We start from the raw sequence: 20,243 nt of genomic DNA, 5'->3' as shown, positions 1-20,243 counted from the left end.
CTATTTTGGTTATCAATTTATTTATCTTTCTCTATTAAATACATATACTAAAGTATGTATGAATGATTAGAATATTTGTTAAATTCAAGCGTATATTTTAAATATATATCAGATGAATTATCCTTACATACGTACATAGCAAAATGTGTTAGGACTATTTGAGCAAATTTTGCATAACTAAAATGAAACTTTTCTGATCTTATGAAAAGGATGAGAAAATCAGGACCAAGTATAACACAGATCATCAAGAAATAAAGGGATGTATGATTTAATGAACAAATACTTATGAGGTTATATATTTTTATTTCATTTTCAAGTCTAGTTTGTGATTTTAAATGGTTTGAACTTACAATATTTAAAATAGTAGTAGCAAACACTTTTATTTATTTATCTTCCCGTGGAAAAAATAGTACCTATTAATGAAAAGTATAATTAGATACTGTTTTCGAAATTTCAATTTGATATTGCTTAGAATATATATCCAAAATATCCTTATCATCATATGATTGATCCATTCCACATAATAGCGCAAACAACTATTGCTAAGGATTTCTATAGAATATAATTTTTTTTTTATGTTGAACACGATTCAGACTTGTTTAAAAAATAAAATTATCAGATATGTTATTAATTAATCAATAATCATCATTAAAGAGTAAGGAAATTTCATATCTCCATATTCTTTCAAGTTATATAGATAACAAGTTAACTACGGATTCAGTGAAAATCAATCATTTTTTATAAAAAAATTTAATAAATAACAAATGGTTCGTATAGTTACTGAAGAGGATTTACAAAATGTTTACGTTACTTAGGTCCGTAGGTATATTTTAAAATTCATGTCTCATTGCTTTTCAATTAATACGGATACTACATGTCATAAGTACGCCCTAAAAAACACTTTAGCTGAAAGGTAAGCTAAAAATTCTCAATGATCTGTCAAAAACAGGATCTAATCAAACACTGGTTGTTGCCTCGAAATGGGGAGTTTCAAAATTAATTATTAATATAAGTATCCGAAACATCCTGATTTTTAAAATATTTCAGATATATGAAAAAACCGGATATAGTCAACTTTTGTTTCGAAAAATAGCAGCTTCCTTTATCTGGATTTGATTGTATATAAATAAAAAATATCTTTCAATTTCAGCAATGTTTATAGTAATATTATATATTTCATATTTCATTTCAATAAAAAACTTTTTGTTCTTTCTTTTTTTATCCTTTGAACTTATCAAATGGATACAAATTAACAATTTCATAGGGGTATAGTAATTTGCTACTAAAAACAACCATTTATCTATTTAAAAAATCCTTATTTCGTTTTTGGTACTCATTTATAATGAATTAGAATGATTTCATGATACGGCACCAAACCCATTGCATAATACTTTTCTCGCCAATATTCTATGCATTATCTTCATACTATAAGAAAGACTCGAGTTGTACTCCTATTCGAGGCGCAGCTTGGAGATTATTTTGAAAGCGCTCAGTTAAGTAGCCTATCATGTTTTTCAGATATTTAACTTCGTGAATATTAATCTAAAAAGTAACAAGATTTGTGTGTGTTAAATACAATAATGTTAACTTTTAAATAGACTTAAAACAACTCGTCTTACCGTCCCATTTTGATGAAATGTGACTGTTGGGAGTGAAAACACGTTCAAAGCGAAGGAAGAGAAATGAATTCCATATACGGTCTCTAAATGATCATAGAGTTTACTATAAAAAGTTTTCATCTCCTTTAATGTGAATTCGGATTCGGATGTAGAATGAACACTATATAGGTAATAATGGATTGAAATTAATATTAGAAATAATGAAGGATAGATAGGCTTATATTATATGATTACCTATTCCAAATGCTTAATAAGTCTGTATAGCTCACTGCAACTTGTAGCAATTTGATTCCTTTAACAGAAGGAGGTAGTTTATAGTCCATATAGACAGTGTTTCTTTTCGGACTACTTTCGAACCCACTCCAAAGGGCAAACATCCATCGAAGCTCATCCTCATGAAAGCAAGCTTTGGATATGGAGGAATCAAACACAATTTGAAGGGACTCTACAAGACCTGAAACGGCTTTCCTATGACCAGATATGAGCAAAACAGGCAACACACTTGTGTTTTCAGAGTATAAATTAATGTCTTTGGTATCCACTCCCAGAAAGAAAGCAATGAGAATGGGGGTTTCGCCTACACGAGAGTGATAAGACACATGAAGTGTAATCTTCAAGGCACTATGATCCGCCAAGGAGCCACGAAGACCACACACTTCTTCTACATTCACCACATAACTCAGCTCTCCTAGCGACATGATCCTGCTCAATTTATCAGAGATTTCGGAGAAGCCTTTCTTATTTTGAGGGACCTTGAATAAAGGAGTTGATTTAAATATAATCCATTCGTTATGACAAAGCTCCTCCAAGATACGAGTGTGTCCTTCTTCCTCCATAAAAGCCACAATGTCAGGATTGAAAGAAATCCTCCTCCCAGAGGATCCTCGTACATTATTCTTCTGCTTCAAAGGCCTTTTTCGATAGAATTCATAGATAGTTTTCCCCTTTTGTGGAACTACTTTGAGACTCGTCATATTTGGCGGGGTTTTCGTCAAATTATTTTAATTTATATTCGTTTCTATTCAAAATCCACAGCCAATGAGTTCTACTAATATCTGGACTGGACCAAGGCTCAATCACTTAACCTCGTGTAGAGGGAACAGTATTGTTTAGGTTTAAAAATCAAATGGCAAAACCGAATTCACTTTGTACAATATTACTCCCCTTTTATTTCAACAGCATCAGAAAATCTATGTGAAGTAACGTGCTACTACAATTAATATATCTTCTTCCACCAAGACAACATTTTTGAACTGAAATAAAAATGTTTTTGATTAGAACAAGTACAACATGCTAAGAGTAAGTGTTTCAACCTGGGATTGTTATATATATTACCTTTGAAAATTTTATTATCAGTAGTGTAGTAGAAAAAATACATTCTGTCCACGATACATGTGAAAGGATAATGTATAGTTACCTTTTCAACTAATTATTCTATAAAGAAAAATTAACTAATAATACTTAGTAGTGAAATGAAAATGGCACGGACGCAATACTGTATAATATAAATATTATTAACCAATTTCATATCAATTAATCCTCATTCATCCCTTAGATCCTCTTTCTTTTTTTAATTCTGTATTAAAGTGTTCATCCTTTGCGAAAAAGATAGTTCTTAATGTTAAGAAATAAAATATTCGATCTAAACTTTATTTTTAGTAATTTTTTTGTTGTTGACTTATAGAAAAATGTTAAACGTAATATCTGTAGCTATCCCAGATTGAAACTCCTCTAGGCAAGTTTTTTAATTTAACAAATTTTTTTATTTCAGTTCAAAAATGTTGTCTTTGTGGAAGATATATTAATTGTAGCATGTGACTTGAGGAAAAGAGAGTAATAGTGTACAAACTCAATTATGTTTTTCAATTTGAATTTTAACCATAAGAATACACTTTCCCCTACACGAGGTTAAGTGATTGAGCTTTGGTCTACTCCAGATATAAGGAAAACTCGTTGCCACTAAAGAGACTGTAAGGGAAATGTATATCAATCACAAATGTTTTTTCTTATCTCTAATTCTGATTCGTCTAAAATTTTGTAAATATGCTATGGACTTCTTTTTCACAGTTCATTGTTTTCACGTCTTTTGACTAAGATTAATCTAATGCAATTTAGTAGATTTCAACGTTTCGGACAAGGTTATCCATCTTTCTGTAGATTTAACAACAAACATAAACTATTAATTAAAAGTTATTTTAAAAGAAAAATGCATAATCCTAATCATCAACGAAGGGTATTTATATTTTTTGATTGAGTTTACGTGAATCCTGAACACAATTCATTTACATAGTTTTTGTTTACTTTTCATTTTCAACTAAAGGACTCTAGAGCAGTCCTTTAATTTCAACCATATTGTCTTCTAAATCCATTTTAGTCTCTTTATTAATTGCAACTGCCTTCAGATTTTATTTATTTATATATTAATGACAATGAACTTGCTCTAAGAAAAAAACGAAACCTTGTTAACTTTACACACATTATAGAAATAATCAATAATATTTATATTAATTATTTATGTAGGACTATTTATAGGGGAACTTGCATCTTATTTTCATATTATACCCTAGTAGGTATGAAAAATAGAAAAAAGAGAACATCTATCAAGCTACGTTTATAAATATAATACAGTAGACTACTACTAGTTGCCTAGTAACTTTAAACAACTGTTTGAGTATTTTTTAATTTTCTTTAGGTATAAGATATACATCATTATCTTAATATCAGGTATATTTTTATTATAAAAAAACCATCAGTATAGCGAAGAAATAAATAATATATTAAGAATGAGTGGATATTATGTACTAAACATAAAATGCTAATGTGAATAAAATAAGCTTAGAATAAGACCTTAATTTGTCACTTATCTTAAATATAGAATTCAATGTTAATATTTTGCTAATAAAACCGAAGATGATGCTTAAATAAGCCTGTTGCATTGTGATTTATATTATTTTCACCAAAGATATTTATATTTTAGTAAATATTTGAATAATACTCGGAGAAATCAAATTTTCTGAAGTATCCCTACCTTCATATTGCTTGAAATAGCATGTAATACAGACCAATAATATTTCTACAACTAATAAAAGGAAGGATTTTGACATTTCTACTTACCTGACAATAATCACAATAACTAAACAGCATTTGCATGTCCAAAATAAAACCGAATGAATAAAAAACTAAAATAACGGCGAACTCATAAATAGGGAATGTAAATTTTGAAAAATATCATTAATGTTTTCTTTTTTTCAATCAATACTAATACAATCGTATTTTTGTTTGGTTACATTTCAACTATTGTTTTCAGTAAAATAATTTGTAATTAGCAAGTATGGCAAACATTTAATGATTTATTTATTTGTGGGAGATCCTAGTTCTTCTTTAGAGTAATATTCCAATAAGGTGACAAGTAATTTTGTTGTTTAGAAGATAATCTTTTCTTTATTAGAACAAATAATTAATAAATAATATGTCACCATCTAAACACAGATTGTAACATAAAAATCATTATTGTAACTCAAGATAATTACTAATTGCTCCACGAATTAATCCCGCAAGAAAATCTAATTGAAGCTTCTTGATTAAAAAGTATGTAGCAAGCCGTTATCTTAACTCTTTACCGTTCAAGAGGGCCATACGCTCATCTTTAAAAAAATGTTCATTCAGTGGTTTATGATATGTAAATCAAGAATAAATAGGTCAAGAACATGTTTTCTAATGAATGATATATCAGAAATTTTATCCAAAATAATAATCCTTCCTGAACCATGAAGTGATAAATCAGGAAATAAAGTGTGTTTATATCATTTTTCTTAAGTATGTAGGAAACACGATTATATGTTAAGATTGCAATAACATTTTTTTTGTCAAACTGTAAATTATAAGGGCTTTTATCATTTCCAATTCCTATGTATAAGAATATACTATTTTTTTTATTTTTCCTTTAATATTTGCTAGGTTTGATTGGACCATATTTTCTTCTTTTTTTTTTACATCAATTGCATTGTGTTGCATTTAAAATACTAAATCAAAAAAAATATTGAATATTTTTTATTTACATATTTAAAAAAATGTAAGCTGTAAAGGGTTAAACTCTTCAGACTAACCAACCAACTTAACAAGTAGATACTTATTAGCTAGTAAGACATCTCCACTGATCCACTTTGTCCAACGAAATCAAAGTATCTAAATTTATTTCACAGATTGGTATCATCTCTTTTATCACCATAGCGTCGATGTTAGAGGTTTTTCTCCTTAAAATTTAAATCGATACCTAGGTACTTCAATTATTCCAAATCTTGAGACTTAAAATCCAGAATAATATTTTTGGAGATGAACAGATGAGCGACAAATTTAAAAGCCTCAGGAGTCATTATAGTAAAATGAAATGGGAAAATTCCTCAATTCTGGAGAGAAATAAGGCGTTTTGCTTCTTTTTTTAATCAAACCCTTAACATTCTTCAGGTGAATCCATGTTCAGACATAACAATTCTTTGTTTTGATAAAAACTCATTTTCTGACATGAGCTCAAAAACTTCCCTTAACTCGAGAGCGTTCTTTTCTGCTCTTAAATTTTACATGACGCATATTCTCCATTCGTATTTGGTTCTTAAATTTAACTTGATGCATCTGGTTAAGTTGTTTGTTCTTTGATTTTAATTGACGAATCTTCTGTCGTTGCTTTTCCTCGACCAAAAGTTTTTTTGCTAATAATGACTGAAGACGATCATGCTTAAGTTTAGCCAATGTTATATTCGACGGGAAGGCATATGAATGATCCATATTTATCGCCTGAGTAGTACCCAGAGGAATGATTATTATTTTAGATAAAATATCATCATCCTTTTGGACATCATCTATTTCGACATCTTCTCCCTCAGAAAGTCGACGTTTTCTCCCCCCTGGATATGTTGATTTAGTTGGAAGTCGAGTGGGCACTGCAGTGCTTTTTAATTTCCTTATAACAAAATCCGGATTATCTATGTAATCCTCTGGCAAAAAGTGATCCGAGCATATGACTGTATAAGTGCCGGGCGTGAAGTCCTTTCGACGAAGAGCTCGTATCCATTTCACACGAACCTCTACCATAATAAAAATCTTATCTTAGTTATAAATATTAAACCAACTTTGAGTGAATTTAGAATTGGATATGATTATTAATTATTATCTTGTTAGTCTAACCTGGATCTTTGGGGAAGCAATGGAAACTACGGCCGGAGGCAGCACCCTTGCTCTTATTACGACAACCAAAGGCAGCACAGGCTGTTACCATCGTGAGGAAAAACACAATAATCAAGATTGGGGGACCTGCGATTCAAGTAATGAGTAGTGATTTAATGAGGATCCTTTTCCGTGTATTTGCTGTATAAGCTGTCAAAAATCTCTTCGACTATTCCTCTTTAGAAAGTTGATTCATTGGACTTTAATTAGCCCCGAATTAACAAGGAAAGTGGCAGTTTAGCATTGACATTATTTGCTAAGCCATAGTCATACTCGTTTTGAAATAATAGTAATACTTTTGAGTTGTTTGTTGAAGCTGTTATAAACGGAGTTGGGGATTGGGTAACATAGGTTGAGAGATCCTTTAGTTTTTGCTATTACATACATTTTCCTTTTCTTTTTTGAAAGTTGAGGTTTCGCGGGAACAAAAAAGGTTTAAAAATTTGCATTGATATTCATATTGTTGTAATAAAATTAAACAACTGTCACTGCCCTATACGGCTGGAGCTGATGGAGAGTTTAATCAATGAGTTCTAATACTATCTGGAGGAGCACAAACTCCAATTACGCAACCTGCTGTGGTGAAAAGCATCACTTTTTTTTTTTGAGAAATTCGACTTGGTTAACTTGGAAATCACACTAAAAATGGTCAAATTAATTGAGAAAATTAAAAAATCATTTTTTTCATACTTGTAAAAATAAAAAAGTTATGAAGAATAATGTTGTCAAAAAAATAACCCTCAATAAATGGTACATTTTTGCAAATATTACAAAAATTATGCAATAAAATGTTCCAGAAATTAAAAATACTGAGTCAATTAGTAGCCCAGAGTGGAAAGTTGTATGTGCAAAATATAACATTTTATGGCATTTCTTTTTAAAAAATTGAAAATTGACGTTCGATGAAAAAATGAGAAAAAAAATATTCAGAAAATGACAGATATTTCAGTTAAACATCAATTTTAAAAACTTTATTATTTTTAGTCAAATTTTTATATTTTTTTTTTTTTGGAAACGAATCTCCTTACAAATTTCTAAAAACTTTATTATTTTTACTAACTTTCAATGTATTTCATTGGGAGTTCATTTTATTAAATGAAACATATTTTTTTTTGTACCGTTTCGATAATGAAAAAACAAAAATGAAACTTTGCATTTATTTTTTCAAAAAATACGATTAAAAACTAATAGAAGTTTTGTAAAACCATAACATAAATGAAATTGCAATTTTTGCCGATTTCTTTTTTTGTCCATAACTTTTTGGATTTTGAATTAATTTTGAAAACGTAGTTATTCGTATAGTTGTGTTTTGAAACGCCAATCACTTCTTAATTTTGTAACTCAACACCATACCTAGTCTCCTTGAGCTCCAAAAACCGTTTTTGTGTTTTGGGTATAGCATAAGCCCCCCTTATATGATCCCCCCAAAATCGACATTCCCGTCTTAGCTTTACTAGGTTCAAAAGAGGGACCCATGCAAAATTTTAGACTCCTTGGCTTAAAGGTGTGAGTACCTATCAGGGGCGTCTGCTTCTCCAGCCCCACCCCTAAATGGAGAAATTTAAAAAAATCACTTCTATGGGAAAAAAATTGGTCCTGCAATAAGACCCAGCTATTGTCAGGGCAAATTTATGTTATGTATTGAATCTTGTTAGCTATTTATACTTATTGCTTATTAGTTATCAGTGACAGCTAAAATGTTTAAATATCACATGGATAGTTAATGTTATGCTTATGTAATTTTATCAGATGATAGATGAAACATATTGATTGAATAATTTACGTTTCAAACAAGCGCTAAAAGTACCGTTTCGATAATGAAAAAGGTTATTCGAGAATTGATTAATATATACTTAATGTTATTTATTTTAGTATTTCAAAAAATACGAAAATAAAAAAAAATATAAAAACTAATAGAAGTTGTAGCAAATACATAAAACTACAATTTAAAATTTAAAAAAAAAAAAATTTATACCCAGTCATGGACAAAAATTTATGATTTGTTTGAATGAAAAAAGATACTATTATTATGTCCATAGAAATAAAAGATTAAATATCGCATAGAAGCTTAATGCATATTTATAAAATTTCGTCAAATGATAGATTAACTATTTTGGTTTAGTAATTTATATTTAAAATATTTTTTTTTTTTTTAAATTTGAATTTTATACTTAATAGTTATTTTAACTTTGAAAAATATCACCCTTATTTTGGAAAAAACCAAAAGCAGCACAACTATGAGCCATTTTAGACAATAATTTGAATTATTTAATTCAATCCCGGATGGATAAAGGACTTTTTCTATAATATCTGGGCAGTAAAAAATTAAATAAGTGAATAGTAATAGATAATAATAATAAACATGAATGATAATTACCTCCACGACCTCTTCATTCAAAATTATAATACGTCATAAGTAATAACTCATATGTACGTCATACATAAAGTTATTGTATTATTATAAAAGTATAAAGTAATGGACGACTCGAGCATGTTTTCTTTACTTATAATAATAAATTTGATTGATTTACTAACTCCCAAAAATAAGATGCAAGTCCTCCTGACTTGCATCAAATTATCATACTATACCTTAGTAGGGATAGAAGAAGATGAATGAACTATGAATAGTATTATGTAGTTATATCGTAGTATTGAAGGGATATATTAAGCCATTTATGAACATTTTTCAATACATTTGTTTTAATTAAGAGATCATATATCATTATGTTAATATTACGTATATATTTTTATAAATAAAGAAATGAATTTATACTAAAAACTTAAGAATATTATATGAAAATCAAATAATAAGTATGAATGTGAAAATAAAAACATCATATAATTTGTAAGCACTGATCTAATTGTTCCAAATACCAATATTTATTTTCGGTTTTTCTAATTCTAATTTTAGTATGGAAGAATCTCAAGCCAATCTATTGTTTTATATATCCACATACATAGCCTATTCCATCATTAAGTTTTTCAAAATTAAAGATTGCGAATGCACGACCTTTTTAAATTCTGAGAAATAAATAACTCATGGAGACCAAAACTTGACAAATTCAAGACAGTGCTTTACAAAGCTATTTGTTAATTTATTAGAAACAAGAGATTCCTATCTGGTTGCAGTGTAAAAAACATCCTTTTGCTAATTATATTGCTCAAGTAGGATTTAAATATTTTAATATATCTATAAAAAATCTCATAAATGAGGCTAATAGTAACATAAACTTGGGTAAAAAAGATCAAATTCTCATGGTACAAGTTCCAGAAAAATTACTAAGTAATCTTCTAAATCTTGAATTTTCATTTTGTTTCGTTTAATAGAGGGATTTACTCTAAAAGGTGTTTTATTCAGATTGTAAAATAATAATACATTTTCATTATATATATATATATATCAAAGAAAAGAAGGATAAAATATAAATAGTTACCGTTTAATTTTGAACGTCTGTATCTATGTCATTAAAGAGTACTTTTAGAATAACTAATAATTAAATATAAGAACTGTTACGGGAAACATTTTTTAATAATCGTTATTAGCGTGGAGATCCTAAATCTTAGTGGGGGTAATATTCCAATATGGTGATATGCAAATAAGTTTTTTAGAACATGATGAAGACTAACTAAGTTTCGATATTGCAATTGTATTAAGGTTTTCAAATATAAGTCTACAGAAATTTAGAGGTATAATATAATTTGTTATCACATAATCCCTTAGCATTCAGTAGTAATAAAGAAATCAGGCGTGAGATTGAAGTGTCCAGGTTGTATAATTGTCCGTATATCACAAAGTCCAACTTATAAATGGAATTGATATAAATTTGATCGCGATGAGTGATTACTGCATTATATACAATTCACCATAGCACTGAACGACTCTTATCAATGAAATAGTTTTCTTAAAGTAGGAGAAAAAAGAGAGCTAACTTTAAAGAATTTCAAAGAAGGAGCTGTGGATGGAGGATGAGAACTCTCTCTGTTCCTCATTGGGTCGTTTTTCTGTCGTTTTATGGAGCTCCATATTTCTTGTATGTAGAAGATGACGATATTATTGATTCCGTAGAAGATCTAGAGGAATTTATCTATAGGAACAATGATTAACGAGATCAGAAGTCGCTATCATAGACCTTGACATGAAGAGGCACTTGAACAATCAACGATCCTTCCATTAAAGGAGATGAGATCCAACGAGTGAAACACTTTTTCAAGGGATCATGTCTTAAGAGTCGAGATCCCTTCAACAGACTATGACATTGAAGAGAGTATCAGAAGGCGTGTGAATTGGATATTCCTAGGAACAGGAAAGATGCATGGATGCAGATTCATGCATCCAATTTTCTACGTAGGAGAGGTCCATTCAAATGACCATGATTGAATTAAATGTCTTTCCAACTCCTCTCATCCCTCACATCCATTCTTCTGCTGATTGCTGAGTAATAGTCACTAATAGAATTCAATATCTATAAGTTCTGTGAGTTAAAAAGAATATGTAAGTCCCCCCCCTTTATATAGTTCGAGCCCCAACAATAGCTGATATGAAATGCTGCAACGACAGCGCCCTAAAGCAATCTATAGTTATCTATGGGTTGTACCAACTCCAATCACGCAACCTGTTGTAATAAAAACATCTCTTTTTCATATTATTTTAATGAAACTTACTACATAGGTATAACATAATCTCGTACAAACAGGAACTATAGATGATACTTAATTTTTGATGGGCAAATTCATCAGTTTAAACTTTAAATAATTAATTCAACAATATTTTGAACATTTTCTTTAGAAAACGCTTTCAAATATATGTATTTTAATTTTGAACACTATATATTAAGTCAGTCTATCATTTTTTGTTCAAGATCATTTTTGGGGATTCCAAAAATTAGCTCGAAATGAAAGGTTTGATTGAAATACCACGTGATGTTGATATATAATTACAATTACGAGAAAATATTATTTTTCAAAAACTGTGAACGGTTTTTCACCACAACAGGTTGCGTGGTTAGAGTAGGGGCTTCTCCAGATAGTACTGGAACACATTGACAAAACTTTGAAATTCAAAATGTTTATTTATTTATTTCGTCGCATGGAATCAATCACAAGAATTCCCATTCAATAAATATACTATTAGTATTCATTGTACCGTCTACGCACTATTCATAATTAATTAATAACAATTAATCAAGACAATATTATAGGTTGGTATTTTTTTAATTCTAAGACTTGTTGACAAGTTGTTGGTCATCACTTTTTATTATTGTCGGATTCGAGTATTAATTATTCCAACAAAAAAAAACAACTCGACGTTATAAAAAGTTAGAACTATGAGTAATTACTAATGACTGTAATTAGTTATATTGTATCTCTTTTTTCATATGCATATTTATCATCTGATATATGAACATATATTTTACGTATCTTACATTACTCAGAATTCAGAAGTCAAGTATACCATTAGCCAGGATTAATACATGAGCTATAAGTATCAATATCAAGTTTTCAATTGTAATTCTTGATAAATTATACCAAATATTAAATATAGATTAATATATTCTCCAACTTCTCAGAGCAGTATAGATACGTTATGTAAGTTATATGAGTTGAATGTCAAAACATACAAGTCGTTCAAATCTCACATTGAGACCATGGCGCTGGTTTTCAACGGGAAGATACATCATATTTTAAAACTTTATAGTGATCCGTAATAAGCGTAACCATGAATAACTAATAAGGAATCAAATCACATTTATCAACAGACTGCTTTCAACTTCTACTATTCCGGCCAGACTATATACAAATATTACTAAATGGAAATAATGTATCTATGCGGATCAATGCTACATTTTGATATCTTCAGGATTGGCTAGAAAAGGATACTTATGCTATTCAAGTTAATTCATTAATAAATTATGACAGAATAATATGTGATTTTGTTACTTATTCAATTCACTTTATTAGGCTTTTAAATTAAGCATACGATATGTGAAGAATTGAACTTTTTTTCTCTGTAATTTATTTTCAGATTTCCCTTTCAAAAGACTGTGATGCCTTCCACTTGTTGTGCTCCAATGTGTAGGACAGGTTATCCTGGCACTCCGAAGGATGACGATGTTTTTTTTCATAGGCTACCATTGAAAAATATACCTCTTCTTCATTGTTGGATTAAGGCAATACATAGGTAGGTAATATTTTATGACTTGTTGGTTAGTACTTTTTATTAGTGTTGGATTCGAGTATTATTCGAACTCGAAAAAAACTAAAGCCGATAATTTTCTGAAAATTATTTGACCTCGCCCGAAATACTTAAGTGAAAAATTTGACTCTACTTGAACTCGAATAACCATTAGAAATCGAAACATTTGAGTAATTATTATTAGTGAAATTTCTAGTATCAATCAAAAGGGCAGTAGTAAAAAACTACAGACGATATTTTCTTATTTATAGAAGAGTTGATCATTTATTAAAAAGTAGAAACCATGACATATGTAGAAATTCTCAAGAACTCGAATTTGAATATTTTGAGTCGAACCCAGCACTGTCACAGTTAAAAAATTTGATCATCATTTTTTAAGATGTATTTGTTATACATAAATATATATTATTTTATTTTTACCTAAATCTTGAACACCAAAAGAACTTATCCACCATTATAATAATTTTACTGATGCATATTTTTTTAGAAAAGATTTTGAACCGAATAAACATTCAAGGCTATGTAGCAAGCATTTTAAACAAGAAGACTATAAAGCAATACGAACAGATTCAAATCCCTATAGAAAAAAGCCAGTTATTCTCATTCGTCGTAACTTAAAGATAGATGCAGTTCCATCTATTTTTGATCGTGTTCCAGCTAAACATCCCGAGGCTCGGCAAACTCGTAGAACTACTGCTTCAGTTTCACCTACTAGGTAAATATACCAATTATCATGATCTATATTAACTCAACAAATAAGTCAGCCCTTTTGAATCTATTAATGTTTTTTCTATAATTTTTTACAGATTTAAAAAAGAAAAAAATCCTAGATTAAAAGCAGAAGTACCTTATTTTGAAGAAAAAGAAATATTATCTTTATTAGATATAAAAAAGAAAATCAAATTAAGTCATCTTCCATCTGGCACTCATCTTATAAAAAGGAAAGACAATCTACTTTTTTGCTTTATTGAGGGAACAATTCCGCAAATTCATCAATCTCTTCAAATATTTGATAATTTAACCTTTAAATTATGTAATCAGAATACAATTATCACTCAAGACAAATATAACCATATATGTCAGTCAGAGAAAATTGAAACTGTTAGTCAGGTTCAAAACTTGATTGCTTTTGCTAAGTCTCTTTCAATTGATATTACGGCAAAATCCAAGCTTGAACAGTGTACAACAGTTCTAAGTACGATAGAAAATGAAGAAAATAATTTTCAAAGAAAAATAGATTTTATCGCTGAACAGTTGGATCTCCTATCAAAACCAGAAAGAACGCGACAGTTCTCCATACAGTTTTTAGCCATGTGTATTTTATGGGAAAGTTGTAGCCCCTCTCTATATAAAAGACTTGTATATGAAGACTGTTTTTGCATGCCAAGTATTTCATACTTGAGAAACTTGACTGGACCTTTAAATCTAAGTACAGAAATACCCTCTTCTTCTACAAACTCATATCTTAAACAACGGTTAGAGTTGCTACCTCCAGAACATCGAAAAGGAATATTGATATTTGATGAAGTATATTCTTCACAACGCATTGAATTCATTAGTGGAAAATTGTATGGTTCTGAGACTCCAACAGGAACTATTTTATGCTTTATGATAAGAAGTGTCACTTATAATTACAATGATGTTGTCGCTATGGTTCCTGTATTTACACTTAACTCCAAAATCATCAAAAATTGGACAATGGAAGCAATCAAAATGATTACGAAACTTGGATTTGATGTAGTTGGATTGGTGTGTGATGGATATGCTTCTAATATAGAATTTTATAACAAGGAATTATGTCATGGAGCCTTGCAATCATCGATTGAAAATCCGTATTCACCAGGAAATCGATTATTTTTGCTCTTTGATACAGTCCATTTGTTTAAAAAAATTTATAGCAACTTCCTAAATAAAAAAACTTTAGTATTGCCATCGTTTAGAGAAAAAAATGAAGATGAGGAAAAAAATTTCACTGCTAGTTTAGACCACATATTTCAACTTCATGAAATAGAAGATGAACTCCAATTAAATAAAAAAGTCTTGGCAACTAACTCAATAGAAAAAGTACAAGTTAATTTGGCCGAACTCTTTTTTAGTCCATCGACAATCAATGGACTTTTAAAATATAGTCCGGAAAATCCGGATTGGTGTCATACATCCTCATTTCTTGAGATAATTAACAAATTTTGGAATATTACGTCTGTAAGAATTCCCAAGTCAGGTTTTATTGAGCGGAGAGAAGAACGAAAATTTATTACAATAAACCAAAGACAGAATTTGGACTTCTTACGCAACTTTTTAAATTGGCTCCTGTCATGGGAAACTTTACCGTTTTGTTACAAAAATGGATTAACCAAAGATACATTTATGACAGCTATTCATACCACATCGAGTATTATAGAACTCTCAGAGTATTTATTGGATGTAAAAGGACTAAAGTTTGTTTGTTTAGGTAATATTACATCTGATCCAATAGAGCTCCATTTTGGACAATACAAACAACTTTCCGGTATTGATTATTATTTGAACTGTCGACAATTTGTTAAGACCGAAAAAATAATCCGACTCAAAGTGTTAATCAATTCCTGCAAGCTCAACTTATCAGAATTTTTTTACGATTTAAAAGAAGAAAACGACGACTCATATGAAAAAGATATGCATGAAATTAAGTCAATTCTCGACTTTTACAGTTTTGCATCTTCTAATTTTAGTATAAATGAATTACAAGTCAATCTTATGTTCTTCGTATCAGGCTATATCGCATCGTCAATTGTTGACATTTTCCAGATCAAGAATTGTGACTGCATTAACTTTTTAATTTCTGATGAGCTCATAACAAAAAATATTGAATTCTCAGATGATGATTCTCATATTCTGTTGAAGAGTTTTCAAAATCAAATGGATAGAGGACGTCTAAAGAAAGCATCAGATTTAATTTACTTGACCACATTGCACGCACATCATCTTAATGAGTTGATATTTGCTTCATCTCAAGCCAAAATGATTTTATTATCCAGTCCAAACCCTCGAAACTTATTTATAAAATTATTTATAGATTTAATGAAGAATGGGGAATGTATAATTCCTTTAGGCTTGAAATGCAAAAGAAAACATATTTTTGAAGACTATGCTTCCCATGTAGCCTTTAATTTTTTCAATTTTTCAAACAAAAATAAGCTGAACGAAAGTGATAACATAATAACACAGATGTCTAAAAAAAGATCGTCCACTTTTCATAATCCCACCGATAAAAAAATTGTTAAACTTAGCTCAGAATCTTGAGCCTTTTTGTCGGATTAATTTACAAAATACAAGCTTTTTAATAAATATTTATATGACTATGTTCAATAAAATTATATAGTTATGTTTCAGTTATCCGTATGCATTCACCTTCTTCAATGTTAGAGTAAAATTAATCTCATATTATAATTATACAATCATTTATCTCTATGTATACAATAAACTGAATACATATGATATTAATCATTATAATACATTCTTGAAATAGTAAAGGTTTAATTCCTTTTGTTCGTTTTATTTGTCCGTCCTATTTTGTGATCCAAGTAGACGGTAGTAGTTTACGATTTTAAGAGTATTAAGTTAGCGAAAAAGTTGTTCTCTTATAAAGTTTGGTGAATGAGTTTTATAAATATAAGGAGTGGCACCAGATCTATTGCACAACTTCATCGGACGATTAAAAAAAATCCTGATGCCGATTCCACATTATTTATAATACTGCTAGCGATCTTTATACTATTTTACATCTTGCACACTGACCTAAAGCATTAAACCTAATGCTTTAGGTCAACCAATGTTACAGCACTACTAGCAAGTTAACGGAAGCCTATACAGTACAATAATCCAACACGTTTGGTACGGTCCCAGATATGAGACAATATGCATGATTACATTAACAAAACATATTGAACTAAAATAACAATTGTTGAACCTACCACATCTGTTTATTCTAATGACATTTATGAAAATGAGCAGATTCAATTTTACTTTTAGCCACCTTTTCTGATGACCACATATATTGGGAGTGCTTTGATGAGATAAAAATTAAAATTAGCCGCTTTTATAACCTCTCGTTATTTGAAAATGGTTTTTTAACGAAATTATCTATTCGGCTTTAATTTTAACATTATGATACTGAATTTCAAAAGTTTCATTAAAGTTCCTTTTCAAAATTTACCAGAATATAAAATTTTGTACAATTATGAAGAACTCTGGTCTGGATATCCTCCTTCACTCTTGCGTTTGTTTCTTTTTTGTCAGAGTTCTATAAGAAGAGTTACGTCACAAGATTTCAGTGCCCCTTGTGACATATATCAAACGGCCCAAAAAGAACTTAATACAATAAATGCATACTAAAAAAATAATTTTATTGAGCTTGATTATTATGAAAAAATGGAATAATTACTTTAATAATAATTTATTTAACTTACTTAATTTCGCGTACACATTTTTCGTCTTCCGAAAGTAGAAGAAGCTATTCTATTTTCTTTGATAATCGTAGTTTGCATTCGTAAATGTATGTTCATTCTTATACTAACATACATACTCAGACATGGTAAAAAATAAAATTTTATGACATTTGGCGAAATTTATGGACGACTGAATGAATGGAACCGCTACTTCAGTTATTGAGTTTACAATTTTTTGTATTTTTTTTTAATTGATTTACATAAGATTTGAATAAAGCCTGTATTTTTGCAAATTCATCCAAACAGTACAAAGTCGCAATAGATTAATTGGACAACATATAGTTACACAACGAATCTTAACTGAAGTGAATTATCCATGGTTTCATTAGATGAATTTTTGGAACGTGAAGACTTGCCATTTAAAAATTTTATACGGTTTGAATTCAATACTGAAGAGAGGCACATTTTTAAAGACTTAAACTTTGATTCTGCGTCCCAAATTTTGACACCTTTCTCCTTCAACTTCTTCTTAAATTTCTTTATTTTTGCTTCATAGACTCCAGGTTGGATTTGTATGTTGGTATTTATTTCCTTTAGATGTTTTACCTCAGGAGAAATATCTGTAATACAGCATACAATAATTATTTTCTAACGATAAAGAAACTAATGCAAAAAAAAATATTCATATATATCATTATAAGAAGTTTTATCTTCTATTGTTGATGAAATTAGATTCATGTCCACTAAGTCTATTTCTCTTTTCGGAAGTAGAAGGTTCCACATAAAGAGTTAAGTATATATGATCCGGAAATTGTTGGGATCTTTTTTTACCTGAAATTCTAAATAAAAAAGTTGCTTGAGATTTCCTTAATTATTAATTTTTTTTAGCACCAGCATTGTTCTCCCGAATGAAAATGGGTTTGTTGGAGTTTTTGGTGAGCCTTGAAACTTTAGGTTTTAGATGTTTAAACAATGTTAGAATGGCTTGAGAGTTGGAATTTCTTATTTCTTCAAAATGTTTAGAGTACAATCGAGAATTATATTATGGTTTCCAAAGATTTCATTTCATTTTTAGGACCCATTGCTTTTTCAAGGAATTTGCCCCTTAGAAATGAAAAAAGTGTCATCCCTTCAGCTCAAGAACGATTCCTGTAACCCACGATGCACGACAAGAGGCATACTTGGAGTATTTTAACAAAATATATCGCCATTGTAGAGTTCTTCAGCTAAAATATAGTATTAAATTTTGAATGTTTTGGCCCGTGACTCAAACACATGAGGAAGTCAGCTATCGTCAAAGCGGATAGCCTGGTGACGTAACTCTACTTACAGAGCTCTGTTTTTTGTTATAGTTCATTGTGGTTAGTGTTGTGTCAATCCTTATTTATTCGGTCCAGTCTAGTCTTAAGATCGGTTCTTCGGACTATCAGTATTATATAAGTTAAATCAAAACTAAAAAAAAGAGGAAATGAAGTTGAGTGACGTCATCCAGGACCGAATTGTATAACTTTTTAGGATTGATATGCATTACTGAACCGGGCTAGGTCGAGACTGAACTGGACAGAACTGCAGTCTTTTGTCCTAAATAAGGACTAACTCATCACTAATTGTGGCACCTTATATATTTAATATAAATTGTTATGTATTTGTCTCTTCTTTCCTTCCTTTTCCCCGACTCTTTTATTTCTCTTATGTTTTTATTATTATTGTGTTTATTTAAGATACATATAAAGTAGAGTGACATTTTTTATAGGTATAAATAGAATGTATGGATTATAATTGTCAGAGTAATATGTCTCAAATAAGAATAGATCTGTGTTTCTTATAAATCAAGCCTTGCATTATTCCTCCACGTCAAGAGACGTTTCTCTCGACCGTCCTGGATTTCTCTAATAAATAGCTTGTGTCTCTCAACCTCGTTAAAGGCATAACATAAATTATATTACTTACATTGATGTAAAAGATTCGTTTTCAGGTCAAAAACCATTAGCTGTTGAAAAATTTCAAAAGATTGCCCATCAAGATCCATGTAGAGTGCTTCATTAGGTTGTTGTCTCAGGGATACAAAATAATCAAGGAATCATTGGCCACTGGTGCACTTATTCCCAAAGAGGATGAGATAATGTCCCTCTTTGAGAGAACTTATAGCTTGTAATTAACAAATGTGATTCTTAAATTGATTTTTATTAGCTGTATATTATTTAAATGAATAAATACGCTCAAAATTTCTTTTGTTTTGATTTATTTTTTCGTCTTAATTTTTCTACCAAGTACAACTTTAGTTGTACTTGTTTCTACATTCTGGACATATCTGTTATGCATTTCATGATAATTACAATCTATCTCTTGTTTATATGACAGGACCGCACCCAAAATTTCGAAATAGGTGGGGTCTTTTTTTGCGCGTGCCAACTCCGAGTCCAGACTCAAGTACTACTACTCTGATAAAATTTAATAGGTGGTCGACAGAATACAAAATATTGACATGTGGTTTATTGGGTAAAAAAAATTTATGAACTTCTTCTCTACAGTCTTCTAAATTAAATATTATTTTCTCCTACCCCTATTTTAGGTTATTCATTCATGGATAAAAAAATATAGTCGTAAATAAATTTTTATATTACTGAAATATCCCTTTTAATGTTAAGAGTGTTCAAACACTCTGTAAGTAATGAAGGGTTAATAGTAATGAAATAATGGAGCTAATATACCAATTGCCAAACGTTGTGCATGCATTCTTAGTTTTGTGTATGTACAAAGTAAAAAGGATCCTATGGCCTATGG

General features: G+C 29.7%; 2 protein-coding genes, 1 long non-coding RNA gene and 1 other non-coding gene across 6 annotated transcripts; 1 reads left to right on the top strand and 3 right to left on the bottom strand.

Annotated features, from left to right (window-relative positions):
* Positions 1 to 1,155: 1,155 nt before the first annotated feature.
* LOC121115009 (centromere protein L) lies at positions 1,156 to 4,013 on the bottom strand. Of its 2 annotated transcripts, XM_071887374.1 has the most exons (4): positions 3,880 to 4,013; positions 1,854 to 3,770; positions 1,620 to 1,779; positions 1,156 to 1,542 (listed from the first exon to the last, which is right to left on the bottom strand). In XM_071887374.1, the coding sequence occupies exons 2-4, from the start codon at positions 2,591 to 2,593 to the stop codon at positions 1,426 to 1,428; spliced, it is 1,017 nt and encodes a 338-aa protein (XP_071743475.1). In that variant the 5' UTR covers positions 2,594 to 3,770; positions 3,880 to 4,013; the 3' UTR covers positions 1,156 to 1,425. The 2 variants fall into 2 exon arrangements, with proteins under 2 accessions (XP_071743475.1, XP_040565082.1); XM_040709148.2 differs by lacking the exon at positions 3,880 to 4,013 and having other exon boundaries at positions 1,854 to 3,795.
* A 1,386-nt stretch (positions 4,014 to 5,399) lies between these two features.
* Positions 5,400 to 7,212, bottom strand: LOC121115011 (uncharacterized). Its single transcript, XR_011779407.1, has 2 exons — positions 6,801 to 7,212; positions 5,400 to 6,700 (listed from the first exon to the last, which is right to left on the bottom strand). It is a non-coding gene; the product is annotated as an uncharacterized protein (transcript).
* Positions 7,213 to 11,880: 4,668 nt separating this feature from the next.
* On the top strand, positions 11,881 to 16,551 carry LOC121115008 (uncharacterized). 2 transcript variants are annotated; one of them, XM_040709146.2, is made up of 5 exons: positions 11,928 to 12,037; positions 12,407 to 12,729; positions 12,862 to 13,017; positions 13,520 to 13,747; positions 13,839 to 16,551. In XM_040709146.2, the coding sequence occupies exons 2-5, from the start codon at positions 12,719 to 12,721 to the stop codon at positions 16,312 to 16,314; spliced, it is 2,871 nt and encodes a 956-aa protein (XP_040565080.1). In that variant the 5' UTR covers positions 11,928 to 12,037; positions 12,407 to 12,718; the 3' UTR covers positions 16,315 to 16,551. The 2 variants fall into 2 exon arrangements, with proteins under 2 accessions (XP_040565081.1, XP_040565080.1); XM_040709147.2 differs by lacking the exon at positions 12,407 to 12,729 and having other exon boundaries at positions 11,881 to 12,037.
* Positions 16,552 to 19,137: 2,586 nt separating this feature from the next.
* LOC121115007 (uncharacterized) lies at positions 19,138 to 19,548 on the bottom strand. The gene is made up of 2 exons (XR_005863400.2): positions 19,410 to 19,548; positions 19,138 to 19,348 (listed from the first exon to the last, which is right to left on the bottom strand). It is a non-coding gene; the product is annotated as an uncharacterized lncRNA (long non-coding RNA).
* Between the last annotated feature and the right edge of the window lie 695 nt (positions 19,549 to 20,243).

Source organism: Lepeophtheirus salmonis, chromosome 3, assembly GCF_016086655.4.
Source record: "Lepeophtheirus salmonis chromosome 3, UVic_Lsal_1.4, whole genome shotgun sequence".
Taxonomy (NCBI): domain Eukaryota; kingdom Metazoa; phylum Arthropoda; class Copepoda; order Siphonostomatoida; family Caligidae; genus Lepeophtheirus; species Lepeophtheirus salmonis.
The sequence above is the reverse complement of the archived record's forward strand: the minus strand, read 5'-3'. Positions and strand labels throughout refer to the sequence as shown.

What these genes read in the sequence shown, in the direction of transcription:
- LOC121115009 (XM_071887374.1), bottom strand. Translation starts at nt 2,593, where the DNA reads ATGACGAGTCTCAAAGTAGTTCCACAAAAGGGGAAAACTATCTATGAA. An exon ending in TTATTAAGCATTTGGAATAG is followed by an intron (nt 1,780 to 1,853) that starts GTAATCATATAA and finishes TTACCTATATAG; the next exon opens with TGTTCATTCTACATCCGAAT. An exon ending in CATTTCATCAAAATGGGACG is followed by an intron (nt 1,543 to 1,619) that starts GTAAGACGAGTT and finishes GTTACTTTTTAG; the next exon opens with ATTAATATTCACGAAGTTAA.
- LOC121115008 (XM_040709146.2), top strand. An exon ending in TGGATTAAGGCAATACATAG is followed by an intron (nt 13,018 to 13,519) that starts GTAGGTAATATT and finishes ATATTTTTTTAG; the next exon opens with AAAAGATTTTGAACCGAATA. An exon ending in GCTTCAGTTTCACCTACTAG is followed by an intron (nt 13,748 to 13,838) that starts GTAAATATACCA and finishes AATTTTTTACAG; the next exon opens with ATTTAAAAAAGAAAAAAATC.